Source organism: Mustela nivalis, assembly GCF_964662115.1.
Source record: "Mustela nivalis genome assembly, chromosome: 3".
Taxonomy (NCBI): domain Eukaryota; kingdom Metazoa; phylum Chordata; class Mammalia; order Carnivora; family Mustelidae; genus Mustela; species Mustela nivalis.
The window spans coordinates 116,837,691-116,863,022 of record NC_139022.1 but is presented as its reverse complement, the minus strand read 5'-3'; the positions used below and the strand labels follow the sequence as shown (position 1 = coordinate 116,863,022).

At 55.5% G+C, this 25,332-nt stretch overlaps 1 protein-coding gene across 3 annotated transcripts in view; it reads left to right on the top strand.

Moving 5' to 3' along the window:
* The first annotated feature begins 4,650 nt into the window (after positions 1-4,650).
* The window catches only part of UNC5A (unc-5 netrin receptor A), a 60,962-nt gene continuing 40,280 nt past the window's right edge, over positions 4,651-25,332 (top strand). The window contains exon 1 of one of the 3 annotated variants that reach the window (XM_082723138.1): positions 4,651-4,946. In XM_082723138.1, the coding sequence (XP_082579264.1) occupies positions 4,877-4,946 (70 nt within the window). In that variant the 5' untranslated portion in view covers positions 4,651-4,876. The remainder of the gene's footprint in view (positions 4,947-25,332) is intronic. The other 2 variants (XM_082723137.1, XM_082723136.1) reach the window with 2 other exon arrangements.

Sequence of the window (25,332 nt, the reverse complement as noted above, 5' to 3'; positions counted from 1 at the left end):
CATATGAATCTCATACACTGATGTTGGGGCAGGGTGAGTCCTTGAAGGAAAGACAGGAAGCTCATGCTTCTAGGAGACAGAAACTGGATGCTGAGCAGCGGGAAAATATGGATGCTTGGATCAAGCCAGGGACTATCAAGAGCCAACGTGGGGTCACCAAGAGCAAGTTCAGCCCGCCAAACTAATTTCTTGTTTCAGGTATTGGCCTGGTGGATGAGGACAAAGCTTATGAATCTGGGGCTCTGGAGAGTCTTTCTGTGTATTTTCTGGGTGCAGCCATGAGATGGGAGTTGAAGGATGGTGTGGCCAGAAGTTCCCTGAGCAGAGGAAAGAGATAGTGATTTATTTTCCTAGTGCAACTGACAAGGTAGTGGGGAGTGGGCAGCCACTAGGCTCTCCCCTTGGTCCTGCCTTCAGCAACCTGTTTATGAAGGACTTGGTTGAAAGATCAATGGTTTCCAATCTCATCTGGGAATGACTGGAAGCTGGAGAAATAGCAAGTATCCTGCCTGACAGCTTCCACACCCTGAGAGGGCACCATATAGGAAAGAGGGATTGGATGTAATACAGAGCAATAGAATTGGGGATGAATTGGAAGTCTCTGCACTTAAATTCAGAAAGCCAGTGTCCCAAGCATGGATGAGGAACATCCAGGTGTTGGCAGTACCTATGGCAAAGACACAGGGCACTGTTCCTCAAAGTGGGGTCTTCAGAACACTGGCACCAGTAGAAATAGCCAGAAGGGAGCGGGAGGTGTGGTAAAAGCTCAGATTCCTAGACATGTCCCCAGACATTCTGAATCCGAGTCAGGATGAGCAGGGCCTGAAGATGGGCATCTTACCCAGCATCACAGGAGCTCCTGGCACAACTCCAAGTCAGTGATGGCATCACTGTTGGGTTTAGAGGTCCTGCTATCCAGCGGGCACCAGCAACTGACAGCGACCTTGCTAAAGCATCAAGCACATGCACAGGAGATGTGCCAATTCCCTTCTAGAGATGTCTTCTGAGGAGCAGACTTGGAGGAGAGCACTTGCAGTAGGGGCCAGGGCGGCAAGGACAGGGCCCCAGGGTTCTGTTGCCATGCCAGTGACAGAAGCAAAACTATTTGGTCTAAAGGGAGAAAATTCAGGATAGATCCAGACTTTGTCTTTGAAAGTAAAACAAAAAAAAAAAAAAAAAAAAAGAAGAAGTAGTAGTAGTAAGAGTCTTCTGAATAACAGAAATGAACATAGGGGCAGTGCGGAGAGAGGTTTGATGAGGCCCAGAATGTGAATCCAGTGATCCAGTGAGGGGTATATTCCTGCTGCCTGTCAAGGAGAAATTCCTAGCCAGCAGCGGCAGCTGGAGGTGAAACCCAAGCATGGTCACTGGGATACTGCAAGGTGGCCACAGACACTTATGGGAGGGTCCAGCCTAGGCAGGGTCTGGCTTCTCCCTCCCTTTAAATCTGAGGCTCAAAGGCAAAGAAGGTTGAAGATGTTAGGAGCCCTCTTATCTGACCATCTACCTTTGCCTGAGACCAGCATTTCCTGGCAGCCCTCCAACCTGGATTCTTAAGAAGAACTCAGGTGAGACATTTACTCCCCATCTCAGCAAGGGCATCCCTGCTCCTTTGCCTGACATGCCCTAAGTACCAATTGGAAGGGGACAGCTAAGCCAAGGCCCAAGTGGCTAAAAGGAACCAGCCATGTGACGATCTGAGGACAGAGTGTCCCGGGAAGAAAGGCAAATGGGATGGTCCAGCAGTGGGGATGAGCTTAGATGCTCGAGAAACAGAAGGGAGGCCACCATGGCTACGGTCCAGGTAGGGTTGCAGAGTGAGGCAGGGGATCCATCATGCTGGGCTTTGAGGTAGTGGTCATCATTAATGCTACTTTCCTCTTATTTCAGCTGCTGGCACAGAAGAGACGTGTACTTCTTGGTCCTTTGGATGGGGCCATGGGGTCAGTTCTGACCAATGAATTGTCAGTGGAAGTGGCATGTGTCACTTCAGGGCTGAGCCATTGATGGCTGCTGGGTGTACCTCCAGAGCTCTCTTTTCCTCTGCCTCACTGACCAAAGATGCTCCCAAGAGTGGCTCTTTTGTCAGCCTGTGTCCTCAGTGGAGGATAATCTAGAGCAGTAGATCCATGGTGAATAAATGAGAAACAAAACAGAAGCCACTGAGATTTGGGGACTGTTTGTTACCATGACATAACCTAGTCTATCCTGACAGCTACACAGATCGTTCTACTCTAGTGGAGGAGGCCAGCGAAGTGAACATCACAGAGAACTGAAGAGAGATACAGACCCTTTCCTTTCTTGTTCCCCAAACCTTATTCCCAAACTCTAATCCCAGAGCAAAAGCTGCAGGAAGAGGAAATGTAAGGAGCACAGACATTGAAGTCAAAGCCACCCTAGAACCAATCTTAGCTAGCCCTGCAAACATTGAATAAGGTTGGCCCTGGACCTAAGGCACTTCCTCTCCCTAAGTCTCAATTACCTCATCTGTATAATGGGGATAATAATGTTCACTTAACAGGATTGCATGTGAGGATCAAATTAAAATGTAGGCAAGGACATAACAGAGTCCAGCAGAGACCATTATATTATCTAATATCCCAGCCCCCAATCCCAGTACTTCCTTCTCTTCAGTGCCTAAGCCCCAGTTCCTAACTCTCTTCCACCAGGTGCCCCAAATGATGGTCCTAGTAAGGTTTCACCTCTCCTACCCACCTCTTCCCTGGGAGCATGCGAGGCATAGAGTCAGAGGAAGCACCCTGGGTACACACCGCTCCTGGCAACACACACACACATGCATGCAAACGCATGTCTGTGTGCACACACACACACACACACACACTCTCTCTCTCTCTCTCTCTCTCTCTCTCTCTCTCACACACACTCCAGTTGGGTAGATCAGGTAGACAACGCCTACATACAAGCAATCACCAAAGCAGAGTTCAAAACCTGGAGGTCGTGAGGTTGGGGTACTAGGTGGTGGGTATTATAAAGGGCACGAATTGCATGGAGCACTGGGTGTGGTGAAAAATAATGAATACTGTTATGCTGAAAATAAAAAATAAATTAAAAAAAAAAAAAACCTGGAGGTCGTTGGATATTTGTGGACATTTTCATCTGGGCTCACATGAGGTAAAAAAATAAAATAAAGATTACTTTTCAGTTAGAAATTTTAAATGCCAAGATTTTACACACAGTGACTTCTCTTGAAAATGTGAACGATATGGCCATACTGGGCCCCAGTTCAACACCAGTTGGCACCTGGAGTAGAAAAGCCAGCTGCCCCGCTGCGATGGGATCCCACGCCCAGTGACCGGGTCGCCATTGTCTCCTCCGCGCTGAAGCCCAGCGTCTGTACATGTGTTTCTGGACATTGGCTGATGTTTCTTATACTAGTTAAGAGAAAAGCAAAACATTTCTTCTAACCCTTCTCTATCAAAAGTGGGAAACAAAAGACAGACCGAGAGAGGGCCTCGTGGTTTCAAGAAAAATAGGAGAGCTCATATCGCTTTGTGGAAGCGTAGACCATTATCATATCACCCAGCCTGCAGGACCAATTTACATCATGGACTGGTCCCTGCAGGAGGTTTGCTCTGCGACCATGCCCTCACCCTTCTCGTCCTTCTCCAGACCCAGAGTAGGACCGTCTCTTTTTCTGACAATTCGCCCTGGGTATATGTTGCGCGTTTGCCATTTCCTTTCTCCTTCAAGGCAACCGTCTGTTTACTTTAACCAGATTAGGGAATGGGGGTGGGGAGCAGGAGCCTCCAACAGCGGTCACTGCTGGAGGCTCCGGAAGACGACGTGACTTGCCCAAGGTCACAGAGCTAGAAGGTGGAGGCGTCTAGACCCTATACCGGGTCTCCTTAGCTTCTAAAGACCCGCTCAGTCTTTCACGCCCACATCTCTGGCGTCGTGCGCGCTCAGGGCGCAAACACCGCGCGCCCAGTCAGAGACGCTGTGCCCTGGGGTTGTTTTCCTTCAGCGAGAGGCGCCACGGGGTTAGAGAAATCTTGGGTCACACTGGGATCCACCAGGCTACACGGTTGGGACTGCAGGTGGCCCCGAGTCTGGCCTGCCCGAGCGCCGGGGCCCGGGTGCTCTCCCGCAGTCCCCTATCCAAGCCGCGGGCTGGTGGCGTACCGCAGCACGCTGACGGCCAGGGAACACTGCCGGGAGGCGGGGAACGGAGTGGGGTGGGGGGAGAGGACTGCAGCGGAACCTGCCCCCGGCACCCCTGCCCCAGGCGGTTCTCTGCAGGCTGGCTCCGCGCCGGGGTCGCTGCAGCCCTGGGCCCCTCCCGGGCCACCTGTGCGCAGGCTGGCGGGCCTGGGAGAGCCCGGATCCGGAGAACCGATCCATTCCGGGTTTCGGACTCCAGGCCCTGTCCCTGGAGACCGCGCGGGGCGGTGGGACGCCTCCCCGCCCACCACCCCAACCCCTCCCCGGGGGAGCCTCGGGCAACGCCTGGAGGGATCCCCGGAGCTGGGGGTGGCCCGCGCGCGTGGCGTGGGGCGGCCCGGCCCCTCCTTCCTTCCCCCGCCCCGCCCTGCCGCCGCCCCGCTCCGCTGCTCCAGTCCGGGTTTTGCGGCGCCCGCCGGCCCGCTCCCCGGCTGCGGGCTCGGCGCGGCGGCTGGCTCGGTGCGCGGCGCGGCTGGCGCTGCGCTCCGCCCCGGCTGCATTGCTGTGCTCCGGGTGCCCAGGGGAGCCACGCGCCGCGTACGCCCCGCAGCCGGCCGCCCCGAGGCAGCGCAGTCCGCTGGCATGGGCCCCGGGGGCGCCCCGGGCTGGGGCTCTGGGCTGAGGCGCTGAAAGACGCCCTCCCGCCCGCGGGGCCCCGCGCCCGGCCGGCCCGCTCGTCCGCCCGCTCGCGGCCATGGCCGTCCGGCCCGGCCTTTGGCCAGCGCTCCTGGGCATGGTCCTCACCGTCTGGCTCCACGGCTCGGGTGAGTCACGCGCGCGCTCTGGGGTGGTTTGCTGGGGACTGTGCGCGCGAACGCTCCCTGCTCTGGGGGTCCCTGACCCGCTGTGCCCGACCCGGCTGGAAGCCCCCCGAGGCCAAACTTTGCGAGGCGGGACGCGGGGGCCGCTTCTCGATGCTGCGCAGCTTCACCGCGCGCTTCCCCGGAAGCCTGGGATCTGCCAAGTGCTGGAGCAGCTGTCAGCGCGCGGGGCTGGCGAGTGTAAACGCTCCACGCCTCCGGGCGGGGGAAGTTTGCTGGTTGCCCGGCCCCAGAGCAGAGTCGGGGGTTTGAATCAACGCCCGGGGGAGCCTGACTCTGAGGGTCGCAGATTAGAAGATTTAGACCAGTGCCCAGGAAAATGAGGAGAGGTCTTAAGATACCTCTTCCCGGTAGCATCTGACCCGAACAGCTACTCACAAATCCGACTTGGCACCTGGCCTCTGCCCACGTCCAGAACACAGTGTCCTCCTCTGTCCCCGCCATACGCTCGCACACGCACACACTCAGGCGTGGAGGCGCATACACCAGCCCCCGGCCCTTGCAGCCCGCACTGTCAAAGGTCCGTGGCCCCTGGCCAGGGCTGTGGCTCCCAACCTCCTTGGTGCATGGGGGGCCAGAGTTGTGTACCGTGGGATCGCTGCTGCTCTCCCTTCTAGCTTTCATTGCACCGCCTTTCCTTCTCCCCTCCTGTCCCGTTGGCCACCCTAACCTGCTTGGTAACTAAGCTCTCAGCCCACCTCCCTTGGGGTGGGGGGAGTTCCCCAGCGTCCTTTGTCTGCTCTCCCTGAGCTTCCACCTGAGCTGAGTTGTTAAGGCCTTCTGATCATCCCCCCTCCCCACCATCCATGCACTTAGCAGAGCTGAGCTTATGTGTGTATTTGGCGGGGGGGGGGGGGGGGGGGGTCATTTCTGTGATCAAGGGAGCATGAGGCTCACTCTAGCAATGCTTGATTCTTGCTGTCCTGAGAACCTGAGGGATGCCTCCCAGCCTGGATGGGCCATTGTTAATCCTAGGGGTCAGAAGGGAGCATTGGGGTTCCTGAGATGCGAAGCCAGACTGGAGATCAATGAGTGACAGCTGAGACCAGCCTGATGATTGAGGCTGATGGCTGTTTCTTTAAAGGGTCTCTGCGTAGCATATCCTGCACCCACACTGCCTGGCTGTCCTTGCTCTGCTTTACCCCATCCGTTTTCCACCACCCCGTCACCCCCCCCCCACCCCTGCAAGCCTCACTTTAGTAAACCCTCCTGCCCCATGACCTCCCCTTTTCATCCAGATCAAGCTGGGAGGCTGCGCTGCTGCCGGGTGTGTGTTCCTATTGCATACATATCCATGTCCGGGTGGTGCATGCAGCCCTCAGGGGGTGCAGGTTTGGTGAGCCAACCATGGTGAACTGGGGGTGTTCAATGTCCTCACACAGGGGAGGTGTTGCCAGATACCAAGTAGGCACCCAGGAAATGTTTACCGAGTCGGCTGTGTGTGAGAAGGCGGTGTGGTCATATCTGCATGTCGCCCACGTGAGCACGTGTGAGGGCTCTGGCTTGGCATGTGTGCCCTGGTGACGATGGGAGCTGGCAGTGTGTGCGGCATCGGTGTGTGGGGGACCAGGTGAGCTTGTGTGATGGCTGGCCTACTGCACGTGTGTGACGGTTGTGAGCAGTGGCACAGGTGAGCCCATATGAATAGGATAAGGGGGTGATGGGTGCTGGCGAGTCAGGGTGCCACAGCCTGGGTGGGGAGGTTGCCACATTGGATGCCTCAGATGGTCACAGAGTAGGGGAACCTTGTCCCGGGGTTGGTGGGGCACCTGTTGGGGCCTGGTCCGAGGTTGCCACCAGAGGGGGCAGGTGGGCACCGGTGCATGGGGGCCGCCCTGGAGCGGAGGCTACCACTGAGCCTCCACTCTCAGCTTGTGGAAGAAGCCTCTGAAGGGCATGCAGGGGCCCTTCTCCTTATCTGGGGTCCCTTACTGCTGTCCCCCATAGGCTCTGGGCACACGTGCCCAGGCAGGCTGGCCCAGAGATGACCCCAGCTCCTCCCGCCCCTCCTCCCACACCACCCATCATCTCCTCGGCAACAGCAGCCAGTGAAAAATGTGTGTGAGTGGCTGAGGGAGGGACGGGCCAGTCGGGCAGCAGGGGGCGCAGGGGGGCCAGCAGGACTGCAGCCTCCTGCTCCCCAGGCCAGGGGCCCACCCTCTGTCTCACGCAAAAGCCTGTCCCTTCAGCACACTCACCCCCTACCCCGTGTGGCCACCGCACACAGGGACCCCGCCCCCACCCAGCCTCACAGCTTTTTCCCATTCATCCCGGTCACACAGCTGGCACCTGCCTCCCCACCAGGGTGGGCCTCACACCTGTTGGTTGCCCAGCCACACAGATCTCTGCACTCCCAGGGGGAGGGGCCCGTGAGGCGCTGGCTGTCCTGGAAGGTGGTGCTGAGGGTCACCAAGCTTTGGTATTGTCCCTCCTAACCCCAGCCGTCGGTCCTGCTGGTCTCTTCTTCGGGCCCCACCCCCATCCTCAGGGCTCGTCCTGGATCCCTCTGTCTGTCCCTCACCCCTGGACTACAGCAGCTAGTTAGGGGAAGGGTGTCTTAATTCTTTAGGGCTAAGAGATACCCCGCTCTCACCTTGCCTCAGGGATGGGTTGGGCTGGACTTTAGGGCCCCACAGGTGTCCCCAGGAGAAGGTTGGTCCTCTGGCTGGCCTATCTGTTTTCCCTCGTCCATGTTGAGAGGGGCTGGCCTCAGGAAGCTGGGGATTGGCATCGATCCAAGTTCCAAAGCCCTAGCCAGGAGCCACTGGTGGGTTCCTTGGTGTGGCCAGCTCTGGCCTCAGCCAGGGGCCAGGAGCCCTCCTGTCTTACATAACTTTGTCCCTCCTGGGGCTGCTATGGGCCCCAGACCTGCAGACTCAAGCCACACAGTCTTAAAGTCAGGAGCTACCTCCAGCCTGGGGTGGAGGGGCCCCGTCTCTGCACAGAGGTCGTGGTGTTGACTGCCTGGGAACACACGTGTCCACATACATGCATGCCTGAGCCTTCTCTATCCAGGCCAGCCCTCTCCTGTGGCCCCCTCCTTGCCTTCCCCCTCCCTCTAGTCCTCCAGCCCGGGGCTGGAAACCTTGCAGTCTCTCTTGGCTCTCCCTTCTCCTTCACGCTTCATGTCTAATCTGTCACCAAGTCCTCCAGCTCAGCTCTACTTGTGACATTGCTCGTGTCCCTCTCTTCCTCTGTCAGCACTCCCGCCCCCAGCCCCTTTCTCCCTCACCTTTCCCACCTGGATCAGTTCAGTGGCCACCCCCCTTCATCTCCTTTCTGTGGCTCCTCTGCTTTGATTAATGTCCCTGGTATCCAGGCTGGAACCCCACTAGAAAGCCTTCTATGGCTCCCCGGTGCCTGAAGAAGAAGTCCAACCCTGAGCCTGGGGACCCTTAGGAAAACACCTGTATCATTACTGGGTCTTGGCTTTAACTGCCGGTGAGCTGGGCATCCATGCCCGCAGACAATCTATAACTCCCTTGCCTTGCAGAACCTGGTGCACTGGGCCCCGCCAGCCACCCTCCCCACCCTATAGCTGACATCTTCTGCTCTGTCCAGACCTAGGCCATCTCCCCCCTGCTGCTGCCAGTCCCAACTCTTCTGCTTATCTCAGCCCCCAGCTTTAGTCCAGCTCCCTCCAGGAGGCCTCCCCGACTCCTCCCAGGCCCACGGCACATTGCTGAGCTTTGAGTGGCCTACAGGACAGATTCCTCAGCCCCGGAGAGGCCTGTGGGGCCTGTGGGCATTGCCATCATCTACAGTGCCATGACCCTGCTTTTAGCCCCTAACATGCTCTGAGTCACGGCCAGTCAAGTGCATATTTTTCCTCCACTTGTGTTTGGGCTCTCTGGCTAGGTAGGGAGGGCTGCCACGGCTAGGGAGAGGAAGAGAAGGTTGCTCTGCGCCCCTTTGGCAGCCCTCCCCCACCCTGTCCCTGAACACAGACTTCTTCACTCTGGAGAGGCTGGAAATGGCTCCTGGCCAAGGTAGAAATGAGCAAATTAAAGCCCCACCATGGGGTGTCTGTGCCTTGGACCCTCACACAGATGGCAACCCAGCTCATGTGATCATGTGTGTTTGTGGGTCCTTTGTACAGGTGTACAGGTCATATGCCCAGCACTAGTGAGTAGGACCGTCCCTGCTCATCCCTACCCCTCCTAGAATAGATGATCCCTTATCAGTGTTTTGTCATGCAAATGATTTGTCATGACAAATGATTTTGTCATTCTGGGCCCCAGCCCTGAGGACTCAAGCCCTTGGAAGGTGGGGCAGGGGGGCACAGAACCATGGCATTGCCCATCCTGTCCCTGTGCATCCTAAGGAATGGAATTGACACCAGGACTTGGGCTGCTCTGTGCAGAACCTGTTGGGACTTCTGATTCCTGAGACTGAGAGCACCAGGACAGTCAGGCCCCTGAGCCCCTGGGGATGGTTTCCTCACCATCCAGTTGGAAGCTCAGCTCAGCTTCCTGTGATCCGTTCTACAGGTCCATCCCATGGCAATGGCATTGACAGGTGCTTCTGCCTTCTGGGGAGCCTCAGCCCCTTCCTCCTGTCAGGTAGCATAGAAAGGGCAGGGGCTTGGAAGACAGACAGGCTTGGGTTTTAGTCTGAGCCACCTGGCCTTGGACAAGTAACTTTTATTCCCCAGCCTGTTCCATGTTTTTTGAATAGGTTATAGTAAGGAGATGATGGGTCACATAGAGGGCCTCAGGATGAAACCCAACATGGAGCAGACAGCTCTGGCTGTTTAACTCCTCCCATTTTCCCTGGCGTTGAAGGGGCATGGATTAGAACAGAGCTAGAGTCTTGAGGTGATCAGGGCCCAAGTCCAGAGATAAGAGAGAAAAACATTTGTCCCTGCTCCAGCCCCAGGCAGGAGTCCCAGGAAGGAGTCATGGTTTTAGGTGGAAGAAGTAAACACCCGCCCTTCCAATCTGTACACATACCGCCCCCTGCAGGGACTTGGGCCTGACTCACACACCAATTCCTCCAGTGCGCAAAGAACTTTGGGGCTTTATGAAAATGATGATTTGGGTTCAGCTTGTCCGGGAACCATGTCCTGATGGTCAGCTCTGACACAGAACATGGCAGCAAAAGGGTGTGGGCCCTGGACCAGACTAAATTCTAGTCCCAGCTCTGCCATTTGATTGCTTTGTGATCTTGGATAAGTCCCTTAACCTCTCTGTGCTGTTTGCCTCTTTGTATCCTAAGCATCAGACTTGATGATTCTATTGGAGCAGAGGCTGGTACACAAGGAGGCTGCCTTGGGAGCCCAGGGTGGGCTGTGCCCTTAGCAGCAGGTTCCCCCAGGACCTGCTCACACCTGCCCAGCACCCACTGAAACCCCCAATCACCTCCGAGGTAGCCGCCTGCATTGCCTTGGAGCCAGGTGTCTGCCGAGGCAGGGCCGAAGGTGGCTGTGAAGCAGAGGTGGCAACTGTGAGTCCCAGAGCCTGAGTCAGGAACCAGGGCCCTGCCTTAACTGATGAACACCCCCAGTGGCAAAAACAGGCCTTCTTAGAGCTGCCCAGAAGGTCAGAGTGTCAGTGCCCGCAGCCCACCCTCTTCCCTGGGCACAGATGTCAGAAGCCGCAAGCAGCCTTTGGCCCTCAGGAGCCAGCATCCCAGGCATGTCGAGGAGGTGGTGGAATGGCTGAGTTGACAGTTCCAGAGTCTGGGTTTGGACTAGGACTTGGACTAGGGTGAGGAATAAGTCGTGCAAGTGCAGGGTCAGCCTCCTTCAATTTTGTGCCCTTGGCACCCCCTGTGCGCCGCCCTAGTCCTAGCAAGCTCTCCGGCTTTCTTGTCTATAAAAAAATGGTGTGCTGGGAGGACCTAATTCACAGGGCTGTTGCGTGGATTAGGTGGACTAATGCACATCATTGGTGTGTCATAGTCCAAGCACGCAGTAGGCACTCTGTAAATGCTAGCACTTGATGGTGATGGATACGGCAGAGGGCACTGTTTTGTCCTCACTTCCGGGGAGTCCTTGGTGCCATCTCTGTGGAAGAGGGTGCAGCTGGGGGTCCAGGTGGGAGGGCAGAGGCCCAAGGGGAGGCCTGCATTTTGACTGGCATTTTTTTCTCTCTTTTGCCGCGCCCCCCCTTCCCTTCTCCAGGTGTGGTTGTAGACAACCCCATCCCAGCCCTGTCTGAGAGGGGAAAGGAGGGAGAGACTGACAAATCTAGAGGCCTGAGTGGCAGCTGCTCGTCCCCAGAGTAGGTCACAAAGAGGCAGGATTTAGGTCCCACTTAGATGGGGGAGGGCCCCCCTGAAAAAAGCACCAAGGGCCAGCGCCGTGATGGGTGAATTCCCAGAGCTAAGACCCTCCCCACACCTGGATGTCAGAGCTCTGTCCATCTGGAAGGCTCAGGGTCACCTTGAGCTCCAGGCAAATATGTCCTGCGATTTGGGGAGGGGAGTCAGGCTAGACTGACTGAGCCCGAACTGCAACTGCAGGGCCCTTGGCGTAGAGAGCTCAGACACTGTACTCCACCTCTGCCGGGTACCTCCCCAGCCAGGAGGGCAGGTGGGACCCCACCTCTCCCCACCGCCCCACCCCAGCACGTCCCGCAGAGAGCTTGCTGGGAGTACACCGGAGTGAGACCCTACCCCTCCTAATTGGGACAGAGACCACATTGAGTTGAGAGGCTGCTGGGTACCCCCCCCCCTCCCCGCCTGCTTCTTTCCAGCCCTCACACTCCTCCCTAACAAAAGGGTGCCAGGCACGGGCAGGTAGAAGTGCTTCCTTAGAGTCCCCGCGTGACCGGAGCCTGACCTGCTTCCAAAAAACCATCTCCACTCCGTGGCCCGGTTGTTCGAGTAGCTTGGCGGGCGGGGGTCCCGGGCTAGACGCCGGCTGCCTGGCACGTTCACGGCCGAGGGGCGGCAGAGACCCGAGCCAGTGGGAGCCCGAGCCCGCGGGATTAGCAATTAGCCGGCTCGCCCGCTGGGACTTTGGGGAGGAGCACCCTGGGGGTGCGTCCGGCCCCCGCGGCCCCGCCCCTGCCCCGGCGCCAGGGCTGATTGCGCCGGGAGCTCGGCGGCCGCGGGGAAGAGGCAGGGGCTGGGGAAGGGGCGGGATCCCTCCGCCCGCCAGCCCGCCCGCGGCCGCCCGCGGGATTAGCGGCTCTTTGTTCGGGGCCTGTTAACAAGTTCCTGGCTGAGCGCTCGGCTGCCGCCGGGGGAGCGGGCGTCCAGCCTCCCGGCACCACGGCTCGGCGGCCTCCGCGGCGCCTGGATTCTAGCGCCCAGCTGCGCCCCCGAGACGGGGCTAACTAGTGGGCCCCACTGGTGGGTGGGGTGGGGTGCGTAGGACTTGCAGAGCACCCCCGCTGACCTCGCTCCGGAAGGGACAAGAGCGTCGACCTCCGTGAGCACCTCCTGTAGGCCGGGGGCTTCGAATGCACCGCCGCGTTGGTCCCATTTTACTGATGAGGGAGGGCACGGTTTCCTGCAGTTTGGGCCGAATAAGGCAGGGCTGGAGTTCCCATCCAGGTCTTTGACTCCAAAACTCATCCTGTGTCTAGGCGAGAAACCTGGGGTGGGGGAGAGGTGGAGCCTTCAGTGGCTGTAAACTGCTACCTTTTTTACTCCTAATTAAATTCGTAATGGTAGTAATCATGGCCCACGCTGGGCTCTGCCTGCATTATTTGATCAGAACCTCAGGACAACCCACAAGGTATGTGAAGTTAGTCCCGTTTATTAGATGAAGACACTGAGGCTCAGAGAAGTGGCAGGGCTGGAACCTTGTTACTGCTCAGCCTGACCCCCTTCCCTACCCCCTCCCACACTGTGGGGAGCAGAACACTGTCCCATGTGATCGTTTACTGTCAGGGTCTTGTCTGGTGGCCCATGGACATGAAAGACTGTAGGAGAAAGTCAGGGGACCTTAATTCTTTGTGTGGTCTTGGGCTAATCCGCCCACCCTTCCAAGCTCATTGCCCCCTCTATATCCTGCCCCATCTTGGGTGCTTCCTGAATGTCCAAGCCACAGGATTTTGTATATAAACCTCCTGGGTGTTGGCTTTCCAACTTGCCCCCACCGTACTTCTTCAGGTGGTTGGGACTGTTCAAAGTCACTTTCTTAGAATGAGGAGGAATCCTTCCCAGTAAGCTCCCCAAAATGGCTCTTGGCTCTTCTTTCTGGGGCCATGCTGAATGGCTTCCCCCTTTTCACTTATTTAAGACAGGGCACCAGCCTGGCCCCATCTGCTCTTAACAGGCCGGGCACCTCCAGTCCTTTCAGCTGTTCCTCATGTAGCATGGTTCCAAGCCCCTTCTCTGTCCCCTGCATCCTTGTTACCTGCCTCTGGATGTCCGTCCCAGCTCAACCCACTGGGACACAATGCCCTGGCATGAACTCGCAAAGGATACTAGGTGTATCTATTGCAAATACTAGGAAACCCAACCCAAAGTGACTTAGGCAAAAGGGATTTATTGGCGTGTGGAACTGAAAGACCAGGAGTAGGTTAGCTTCAGGCATGGTTGGATCCAGGAGGGACAGTGGGACCAGGATTCATGCCTCATCTCTGCTCTTCGGGGGCTGGCACCACTGTCCAACAGCCTCTACCCTCCCAGTGCCAAGGTGGCTGCCACAACTTACCAAAGGGTACATTCTTGCAGGCCCAATCCAGGGAGAAGAAGGGAGCATCCCTTCCCTCAGCCATCCAACAAATGCAACAAATGTCCTTCCTCCTTGGGCCAACTCAAGTGCTGTGCCATGGGAACCAGTCCCCACAGCCAAGCTGTCTATGCCACTATGTCCTGCGTGCCATCACTCACAGCTTCTCCACCGAGAAGAGATGGGCACATTGTTCTCAGGTTTAACCAATGTGTCATCAACGTAGTTTGCCCAAATATTTAATAAGAATGCTGAAGAGCACCAAGGTCACAGTCTGAGGCTCAAAGGGGAAGACCCAAATTTGGATCCACATTAGCTATTTAATCAGCGGTGTTAGAAAACAATGCTGGCCATCCAACTGGTTTTGCATTCCTTTAAATATGCTGCCATCCGGTTCCTGTGTCTCCATTTGCAGATCCTGAGATAGTCTATCAGGTGTCTGACGGAAATCCAGATACACTGTTTCCAGTCTGGCCCTGACCCACCAGAACAGTAACTCTGTGATCAGGGAAGCTGGTCTGGAGGGAAGGGTCTGCGGGAGTCCCAGTATGGCCCCGTGTGGCTCTACCTTCCTTGCTCAGCTGTAGCCAACAGAGAAGCTCCACTGGAAGCATGCCTGGGGTTTGCATCAGATCCTCAGGCTGAGGCCCCTTCAGTGAACATTTTTTGGGTTTTGCATTTGTCCCACTTCCATCCCTGGGCCCACTAGGACCCCATAACCTCTTGCCTTTTAGATACAACCTTAGTGGAGATTTTAGGGAGCCCCTAACCTCAGCAGCAGGACCCAATAAAGCAGGTAAGTCATTTCCCTGCTCCTAGTTCCTTTCTCACTTCAGCACCTGCTTTTAAGCCTCTTGTCCCTTCTCTCAACGACCCAATTTCTTGCCAGGATTTTCCCTTTTTTGCTTAAATTTGTGAGAATGGATTTTGTTGCTTGCACTTGAAAAACCCTGATGCATTCACCAAATCCAGCTTGCCTCCTCTTCTGAAAATTTAGCTGCAGCTCAGGCATCTCCTGCCCCATGACCACTCCCTCTCCCACTTCCTCAGAGATCAGTAAGAGTTCCTCTGCCAACACCTGGGGTGGGATCTGTCTGGCCCAGAAGACCTGAACTCATTCCCAACAACCACTCAGCTTCTCTGATCACGCCTTCTTGATCTTCAGTGCTTTCTTACTAGAGTGTGCCCTGCCCCTCCAGGTCAGTGTCCTCAGCTACAGACTGGTGGGTGGGAAGTTTGACTTCCCAGAGCCCCCCACTCCCCCAAGAGCAGGCTTGCCCTTTCCTGCTCTTCCTCCTTCAAGCACCCCCTGCACCATGTGGCTTTGGCACTTCTCTGCAGGCCACAGCTGGACCTGAGCTCAGCCCTGCCTACATGCTTCTCCACCCCATGTCTCTTGTCAGTGGTTTTGTACTTGGTTTGGGGCCATCTTTCCATGTTGGTCATGTCTGGTCAGAATCTGAGTCTACCAAAAGTCTCAGAGCTTCCCTGACACTATTCCAGAGACCTTTTTTTCTCCAGATCCTTTGGGATCATACAACCAGAGGTCCACTTTGGAGACCCACCCATTCCTCTCAAGACCCCTATCCTTTTAGATCCCTGGCTCTATGGGGGGAGAAGGGGCTGTTTTTGTGTGGATTGCCTGAAGCCTACCACCCACAGGCCAGGCTGCTTTTCTGAGGGTGGTCAGCATTCCCTCCCCAGCAGCAAGCAATGTGCTGCTAAATGTTTAACACTTGGCACTCTGGGAGAGCTGGAGGGCTGATTTGCCAATTTCCATGGTGTAAATACTCCCACTATGGCCTATTTTAAGCTACCAACATGATGTCAACTGGCTTGCAAAATTCTAGAAATTTTAATGAGGGCCCCCCCCCCCTCTCTCTCTCTCTCTTTTTAGATTTATTTATTTATTTTAGAGAGAGAGCACATGTGAGCATGAGGGAGAGGGACCAAAGTGATTTGGGATCGGAGCCTGAGACTATGGACTGAGCCGAAATCAGGAGTTGAACACTTAACCAACTGAGCCACCCAGGCACCCCAGTGATGGATTCTCTTTAGCAGATGCTGTTCCCTGGTTATCCAGTCCTCTGAAGAAGTGATCACAGGAAGGGAGTGACAAAGGCTTCTTAGTCCTCAGCCTATAGGCTTGGGTTGGAGGGCTGCTCCTTCTGAACACCAGGCGTTTTTGGTGGGCTGAGGCTGGGGAGTCCCTAAAGCACGAGAGCCACTATGAGCCAGGGCTCTGCAGATGATGGTTAGAATCTTCAACTGGATGACCTTTGGCAGGGGACTTCAGCTGTCTGTGCCTCGGTTTCCTCATCCAGAAAATATGGATAATAAAAGGTTCCTGCCTCATAGAGTTGCAAGGAGTAAATGAGATATTCCATGGGGAGCAACTTAGCCCCATGCCAGGCCCACACAGTAGGGGCTGCCCATGCTAGGGGGACACTTTGGGCCTCTCTCCCGGGACCAAGGCCAGAAGTGTAAGGTCCTTGGTGGACAGAAATGGCAGAGAGCCATAAGGGCAAGGCCCTGCTGGCCTGGAATCTTGGGAAGGTGCTTATTCTGGGGTACAAGCTTTCGTTGGGGGTTTGAAAAGGAAAGCTGACATGGTGAAGGGTGACGTGCCTCCAGTCACCCTTGTGGCTAGCTGTGACGCCTCCCAGCCTAGAGGCCGAAGGTTGAGCAGAGCAGAAGGGTGGCAGGGGCCACGGCAACATTGGAGAGCCTTGTTTGGCCAGGCAGGGGTAACCTACCTGCCGGCCTGCAGACTGGGCAGTGCATGGCTCCGGGCCTTATCCTGGCTGCCCCCATCCTCTGCTCCTGAGTTCCAGGGGCCCCAAGGCCAGAAAAAAGGAACTCCATCTGGGGCCTTGGCAGGTAGCGGGATGGGCCAGATGATGAAGGCACAGGCATTCCCTGGTGACTGTGTGTGTACGGGGGACGCTGGGAGGCACAGCCAGCTGGAGCAGACGGGGCCCGAGGGGAACCAACAAGTGATAGGGCTGGCTTCGTCGTCACGGGAGTGACAGGAGGCGAGTGGTGTTTAAGGAAGATTAATCTGGCAGTGTATGGAGGATAGATGGGAGCAAAGAGAGGCTGGAGGCAAGGAGACCAACCAGGAGGCCGTGGCGGTCATCCAGGCAGGAAATGATGAGCCCCCCGCCCTTTCCCAGTAAGCAAGTAGTAGGGATGGAGGAAAAGAGATGGATGTGGGAGACGTTTGAAAGGAGGAGCCCCTGGATGTTACATGTTGGGGGCAAGGGACCAGGAGGAGGCAGACATGATTCAGAGCTCTTGAGTCAGGGGAAGTGATGTCAGAAAGAGAAAATGGATTGGGAGCTGTGTAATGGAGGGGAGAGAGGCCGAGAGAGCAAGAAGGCTGCCCAGCGCCAGAGGCTTCAACCAAGGAAGTGTGCCTTGCTGAGCCCTCTTCAGAGCACGGCCATCCACCTGCGCACTTTGGCCATAAGCGACAGCGCCTGCCTCGGGCCTGTGGGTAACCAACAGACTGACTTCAGTCATGTCCTAAGAGAGAAGTCCTCAAAGGCCTGGGTGGGGATGGGGTTTTACTATTTAATTTCAGGCACTGAAGCCAGGAAGGGAAGGTAGATTGGCTTTGTTCTGTGTAGCCCCACAGGATAGGGTCAGGACCAGCAGTGGGGAGACGCAGGAGACTGAAAGAGACCGTCCTAACAGGTGGTGACACTGAGACTCACGGGTCTCAGGAGGCAGTGAGCTCCCCATCGGGCAGGAGGAGAGTGTGGGGGAGGCTGTTGAAACAGGCCATTTTGGGGCCTCTCGAGGAGATCATGGGTGGGAGGCAGGTGGCCTTGGTGAGGCTTTGTGGTAAAGGGTCAAGGCTGAGGATCCAGAATCAACTTGGGCTCTACACTGCCCCTCACTGCCCTTCCTCATTGCACTTGGGAAGTTTCAGGCCCTGTGGGAACTGGGTTTCTGGCAAGTTGACCCCCATTGTGTAGGATGTTGCAGTTTTCTCTGTGGTTTTGAGCATTCGAAACATGTCCTCATGGGCACAGCACCTCTCCCCTTAGCTGACTTCCTCCCCGATACCAGGTGGTCCTGTTTGGATGGTCAGTCACGGGCAGATCCTGGTGCAGATCCTGGGCTCTGTGATTGGTTCCAAGTGGCCACGTGACCAGTCAGGATTCTTCTTGTGGCTTTTCCCATGGGGAGGTAGAGAAGTTGCCTTCTCTGCCTCAGGGGTTGGCAGCTGTGAGATGCAGGTGGGGATTTGGGCCAGTGGCAACTCTCCCCCCTTGTGTGGAGAGAGCCTGTTGGGTGAGGGCCGTGAGGCCAATCCATAGGGAACTCATAGACAGACAGCAGGTAAGATTGTCCTGGTGGCCCTAAGGCCCTAGAGACTAGAGTCCCTGCACTCTTCTGTCAGTCCCATGAGAACATCCTCTCTAGGCTTACAACTGGTGTGGGCTGGGTTTTGGTACCCGCACCTGAAAGGGGCCTGGCACAGGATCTCAGGAGAATGCCACATGGTTGGCAAGGCATGCACCGGAAGGCGGCAATGTGGAGAGCGTTCGGCCCCCAGCTGGCAGATACAGCATTCTAAAAAATAGAGAATTCACACACCAAAAAAACCCAGATCTTGGGCTTCCCTTGAAGAGTCAGATCCGGGTACTGAGACCCCATTTTCCTGAGGGGGCAGTAGCCAGGACCAGGCTGTCCCCTTGGTGGGTGTGCCCCCGCCACTCATGCACACAGGCTGCGTTCTGTGCCTCACACACTGTGCTTGGCATGTGGCGGGCATATTCCTGCCCCTCCCTGCCTTCCAGCTTGAAGAGCCTGCATTTGGGGCCTTGGATGTCACCTGTGCATTTTGAGGCGGCAGCAGAGGGTCAGGCAGAAACATCTAAATGACTGTTGGAAAGGTAGGACGGGCACTTGGAGATGCGGTGAGGGTGGGAAGTGGAGATGAAAGGACCTTTCGGAAGGAGCTGGTCACAGGCACCGTGAGCTTAGATCCCATTCTGAGGAGCGACGGGGGATGCCTGCCACTGACACAGGGAAGGAAAATTTGGGAGGAGTTTCCAAGGAAGCCAGAGGCAGACCAAAGAGAGAGCAGTGGAAGCCAGGAGAGTTTCAAATTTGGAGCAGGGCTAGGAGGCGGTGGCAAGAAAGGCTGCAGGTGGGGACGGAGCTTGCAGATGAGGCCTGGAGGACCCATGCTGGTCAAAGGCCAGCAGGAGCTGCTTGGGACCTATGCTTGGAAGTACAGAACCAGCACTAGAGAGTGGGGAAAAGTGGGTGTCAGGACACAGCAGACGCTCAAAAATTGTCAAGCTGGGGTGCAAGGATATTAGAGCCAGAAAATGCTCTGAGCCAGGTAAGATTCTTCAGAGGAAGAAAGGGAGCAGGGGCAGCACAAGGTTGAGAGCCAAGTGTTTGCAAAGCGCTTGTACAGAAGCTCTCGGCAGGTGGGCTGTGACATGAAATGACCACCCAGAGTCACACCCGCAAAGCCAGGTTGCAGTCCCCGTCCCTCTGCATGCCATCTGTGGAAGAGGGTGCGGCAGGAGGCCCAGGGCCCCAGGGAGCTTGTGAGAGAAGTGGAGCAGATGGACTGGGGGACGGGGCGAGGTGAGGATGGGGGCACACCTGTCATTAAGAATTTGATCGAGCACCTTTTGGTGCCTGGCCAGGCGTTCTGCACTGTGAATACGCAGTGAGCAAGGCAGGAACTGCCCCTACCCCGAGGAACAACCATTCTAGTGGGAGGAGAGGACCATCAGCCAGTAGACGCAGATAATGAGGAATGTTCTCCAGAAGCTGGAAGGCAGGCACAGAGACCACATGGCCAGGTGACCATGTGTGAGCTCATGTGGACATGTCAGGTGCTGGTTAGACTGGATGGTCAGACATCTCTGAGGAAGGGACATGTCAGCTGGGTCCTGAGTGACAGGCAGAGCCAGAGGGTGTGCCAGCCTGGAGGTGGGAATGAACTTGGTTACTAAGGGGTCCATTGTGGTCTGGGCGCAGGGACATATGGAATTCGGTGAAGAGAAAGCAGAAGGACTTCTCTCTGTGTTCGTTGATGCTATAGCCCCCACCCCTTGTCTACGAGAAAGGCACAAAAGCGCTGAAGTAGATCTGACGAGGCCAGCAGGGGTGACAGAGGTGGCTAGGAGGCGGGGCGTGACACCGGAGAGCCCAAGTCTGGAGCGGCCAGACCCTGCTCTATCCTGGGGGTGAGGAGGCCGGAGCCCTAGGCCAGATGTGCACCTTAGCCTCACTGTGAAATGGAGCCAGTAATCCAGAATGACCCAGGCCTGGGCTGTCCTGGAGCTGATCCTGAGACAGGAGTGGGGAGAAGGCAAGACAGGAGTCTTGGAGTCTGCTGCTCCCACCACCTCCTGGACCAAATACTGGCCTGTAAAATGAGCGGAAGGAGGTCCAGCGAAGCTGAGGTTCATTCCCTTCTCAAGTGCTTTGACGCATGTATACATACACGCATACATATATTTTTTAATTGGCATGAAACTCCCGTCGCATTTTAAAGTACATGATTTCATGGCGTTTAATACATTCACAGTGTTATATAACATCACCTCCTTTTAGTTGCAAAAGATTTTCTTCACCCCAAGGAGTTACCCCATTAGCAGGTGCTCCCCACCCCTCCTTCCCCCCAGCCCCTGGCAGACAGCAGCCTGCCAGCTGTCCCTGTGTAGTGGCCTATTCTGGGTAGTTTTCATGTAAATGGAATCAGACAACATGTGGCCTTTTGTGTCTGGCTTCTTTCACCCGGCGCAGTGCCTTCCATGTAGCGCCACACTGGGGCGCATATCAGTACATGGTTCCTCTTTATGGCCAAATAATACTCCTTTGTACCGATAAACCACGTTTGTTTATCCATTGTCATCCGTTTGGGTTGTTTCCACCTTTTGGCTCCTGTGAACAATGCCACTTTGAACACTTGTGTGTCAGTGTTCGTTTGAGCACCTGTTCTCAGTTCTCTTCGGTATATACCCCAAAGTGGAATTGCTGGGTCCTATGGTAATCCTAGGTTTCATTTTTTGAGGAAACATCAAATTGTCTTCTCAGCAACTGCACTGTTTTATGCTCCCACCAGCCATGCATGAGGGTTCCAGTGTCTCCACATCCTAATGCTAATTTCTGATTCATTAAATTCTTGAAAAAATTGTTTTTCTCCTCTCCTGGTGCTCCTGCTTTGCTCACGCCTGAATCCACGTGGAATGTGCCACGAGGCTGGCCAGTGCTGCGCGGTGTGGCTCTCATGATCCAGAGATGACATCGGAGGGCAGGCCTGGGGGTGAGCCTTCCCCCAGGCTGCTGGGGACACCTGGTCCTGCAGCAGACAGTGGGTCAGGCCTGCTATCAAGGATGGGGCTGGGCCTTCCTGGGCCCTCAGAGACTCCCGTGTCCATCTGCTGCTCCCTCTCCCTCCATACCTGCACCCAGCCCCTAGCTGGGAGCTGCCCTCGCCACCCCTCTGCTCTGTTCTGTGTGTGTGTCTCATCATCAGGATAAATGTAGCTACAAACAATGCGGCGGGCTGGGTGCTAATTTGTCAGACGCAGTGCACGGCTGTGATTCCGAATACATTAACATTTTCACATGAAATCATTTCAATTTTTAGTGATTAAGAAGTATTTGTTTTAAAGCATCAGGATGATTTACTGCAGGCCTGGGAGGCGGTGGGGGCAGGGGTGGGGGAGCCCCCAGGTGTGATGTCATTCATGGGCACCAGTGTAAGTCAGGCTCACACCAGTCATCACCCTGTGCCTACCTGTGCCCGTTACAGGCTTCCTGGGTGTGGGGCTGGGGTTGGCAAGGAGTGGGGGTGTTGTACGACCTGGGGGGTAGAGACAGTGGTCTGAGGGTCCCTCAAAGGCACTGGGACCCATAAGCTTTGGCTGCCACTATCTTTTCTTGCCTCGTCTCCATGTCATTCAAGCTTCATGAAAGTCACCTCCTCACAGAGGTTCCCCTTGGCCCCCTAGCCTCATGTGGCAGCTTTGCAACATCAGAAGTGACCTTCTTTATTGATTTACTTATTTGTTTATTTTCTCTCCCCATCCCAATATTAGCTTCTTGAGGGACTTTGGCCTGCTCCCTGCTATATCCCCTATGCCTAGAACAAGTGTGGCACTAAGTAGAAGCTCAGTATTTGTTGGATGGATGGATGGGTGGGTGGGTGGACAGGTGGGCGGATGGACAGGTGGATGGATGGGTGGATGGATGGATGGTTGGATATAGAGTGGCACGGAAGACCCCTCACCATATGTCACATCCTATCATCTTTGAATCAAGCTCTCTGTGACTTGCGTAAACCCAGCCTTTCCTGGCAAGTCACCTCTGGTGTGCCAGACTCTGGGCACCTGGGAAGTATAAGTTCACTAGCACTGGGGCTTTACTCATAGGCCTCCAACTCACCCCCCAACTTGTCCTCATCACCTCCACTCTTTAGAACCTCTGTGCCTCCCTCTCTGGATGGACAGGAGCTGCTGGAAGGGGTTCCCAAGGGCTTTGGATAGATGAATTCCTCCAGGTTGCCACTGCTGCCAGTCCTCTCCTCCCCTCCCAGGGGAGCAGTTCATGGGGCAGCCAAGGTGTGGGGTGAAGGTATGTGCCTGCAGGGGATGCGTGTGTGGCATGAATCTGCTTATGTACTGGGCTGTGTGTGATAGGAGATACTCAGAGCTTTGCCAAGTGGAATTGGGCTCCTGCCGGCTTCTCCCCCACAATGGCCACTCAGGAGGCCCTTCCTCACCCTTCTGCACCTCCTAAGCTTGCCTGGCTCCACACCCTACCCCCATACCCCCAGATCAGACCCCTCCCCCACTCACCCCAGTGAAAGGAAAATAACTGGAAGCTTTTATCGTTCAGCAGAAGCAACATCAGAAAACAATTATTGTTTTAATTACCTGCTGTCGCCGTACAAGACAGGGAGGTTGTAAAGCGCGATAAAATCTTTCATGTTAATGGACTGCCAGCCTGGGCCAGGGCACGATTTATGGGACTGCAGCTGGCAACTCCAGTCAGCTGGTGTAGAGCCCCCAGGGCCCCCCTCTCCCTGTCCCTCAGGCCAGGTCTCCTGTGCCAGGGGTGATATGCCAGCCCATACACAGTGGAGCCCTGGAGGCTCCATTCCCTGCAGGGTGAACTTTGGATTGACCCCTCTTTCTGCTGCATGAAAGACATGCCAGCATTGGGCTGGAGCTGGAATGGAGGCCTGTCTCCCCACAACCCTGCTCCACTCTGGCCACCCCATCCTCCAGCCACACAGGGCCATTGCCCTGGGCACCATCTTGAACTTGAGCTCTGTGCAGAGCTGATCCTCCCATAAGCCCTGTCTCCTCCTTATCTGTCCTCTTGCCCTCAACCAACCCAACCTTACTTCTGTGCCTGCACCTCCCCAAAGCCCAAAATGGCCCACCCCTGCTTGGGGGAACCCCCCTCCCTTTTAAGCACTTTCACACATTTGCTCATCACAGAGCTTTGAGGGGGTGCCATCATTATACTCCTCATTTTACAGATACAGAAACTGAGGCATGGAGAAGTCAAGCATTTGGTTGTCAGTCTGAGTTCAGAGGGGTGGTCTGAAGAGTAAATGGGGTAATAATTGTGAAGTGCTTAGAACTGTGCCAGGAATCGAGTTCATGGCCAATACATTTTAGCTCTCATAATAATTCTTGTTTTTATTGCTATTCAACTTGGAGCAAATCACTTAGCTGCTTTAGTTACACCTTACTTTCCTTATCTATAAAATGGGAGCATTGCTCACCTATCCTATAGGATGAGGGTGTCAAATAACCCATGGGCAAGGTGTGTGGTGAGAACTGAGGACCTATTAGCTGCTGGCTTTGCTGTTGCCATGGTTAGCAGTGGCGAAAGTTGAGGCTGTAAAGGTAAGTTGAGTCCACACTATGTAAGGCCCTTAATGCCACACCAAGGAGTTTCAAGCCATTCCAGAGACAGTGGGGACCTGCTGACGATTTGAAATCAGGACACATGTGATCAGATCTGTGTTTTAGAAGGTTCATAGTGACCCAATGGCAGATCAATGGGTGAGAGAGCAAAGCTCAGACCCAGAATGATCCAGATGAGGGCTGACGAGGCCCTCGCCCTGGCCATGGCAGGAATGGTACCAAAGCCATGAAGACCCAGTGCCAAGCATGGGTCTGGCATGTGTGGTGGCCTCTCTCATCTACAGTATGCAGGTAGTTGGCTAAGTCCCAGGGCACAGCAGGAATAGCTGGGGCTGCGGCCAAGTCCAAGTTCGGAAGAGAATCTTTAGGCGGTTTCCAGGGACTAGAGTGGGACTTTCTCTGAGCAACCTTAGGAGCCTGGCCGTGTCTCTCCCGGACAGGCTTGGGTGCAGGCTGGGAGCCTGTGTGGATGGCTTTGCTCGTTAATTCATTCATACATTCCTGACTCCAGTCCTCAACAAATGTTTGTTGAGCACCATTTCGGTACCAGGCTCTGAGCTGGACCCTGGGGATGCTGGGAAGTATGGGGGTGCCGTCCTGAAGCTGCTGTTCTAGTGGAGAAGATGGGCAACAAGCCAGTGAGCAAATGAAGAAATGAAATAATTGCATGCTATCGCGAGTGCAGAGGAGAACAAAGAAGGAGCTGAGATGGGGGTCCCCCTCCTTTCTCCTCCTCTCAGTCCCTGGCCTGTCTGCCTGTGAGAAGTGGCTCGCGGCTCCCCAGCCCTGCCGAGATGCATGGTTGGCATCAGCGGCCCAGCCTGCCCGATATGTCTCCCTGTCTTCTCTGGATTACTTCCACCATTTTGGCCATCACTTCACCACTCTAATCTATCCCCCAGGGCCCGGGAGGGGCCATTCATCTGAAGATCTTTCTATGGAGCCTTCTCCTCTGAGGACCCCGAGGGAAAGAAAAATGCCAGGAGAGGACGAAAAAGAGAGCAAGAGGAATCTGATTTCAGAACTCCCAAGCAGCAGGACAGATGCCTTAGGGATCAGGGCCCAGCTTGCTCAGACACATAGCTATCCAGTGGTATAAGTACTTCCCCTCCCTTCCACCTTCTGCCTGCACCCCTGCAAGAGTCGAGCCCCGACATCCCACCCCCGCCAAGGGCAGGCTGTCCTCAGGTACTGAGAGATGGTGTCCCTGATTATAATTCAGTTTGCAGGCATTCCTCCCTCCTCCCTCCCTATTTCTGAGGGGCCTTGTGTGTCCCGGGAGGGCTCTTGTGGAGATAGCCTTGGTGTGCTCTGCCCCCTGGAGTTGGGCCAGAGTGGCCACCCCTTACCAGGTGGCTAGAGAAAACAGCCCAGCGTGACAGCCCCAAGGCAACATGGAAGGCAGGAAAGAGATAAACATGCTCTGGGCCACAGTTGGGGCTCAGAGGACTCTAGGCTAGGAGTCATTGCCCCTTCGGGATTTCAGGTGGCAGCTACTTCTCATGAAAACATTCGGAAATTCTAGGTCCCTGCCTGGCACTGCACATGACTTCTGTACTCTGCAAGCAGTGTGGCCAGGGAGAGAGGTGGATTCAGGGTGTCTTAGTGGGTCACAGGAGTTCTCACATATCCCATGAGCTTGGAAATGGGGTCTCTAGCCAGGGGCTGGCTTTGCACACCTGGTATTGGTGAGACTAAGGAGATACATGCCTGGGTGAAGGTGACCTCACTGCATGCTTGGAAAGCAGGAATGCCTGCCCCTGGGGGCTTAGGG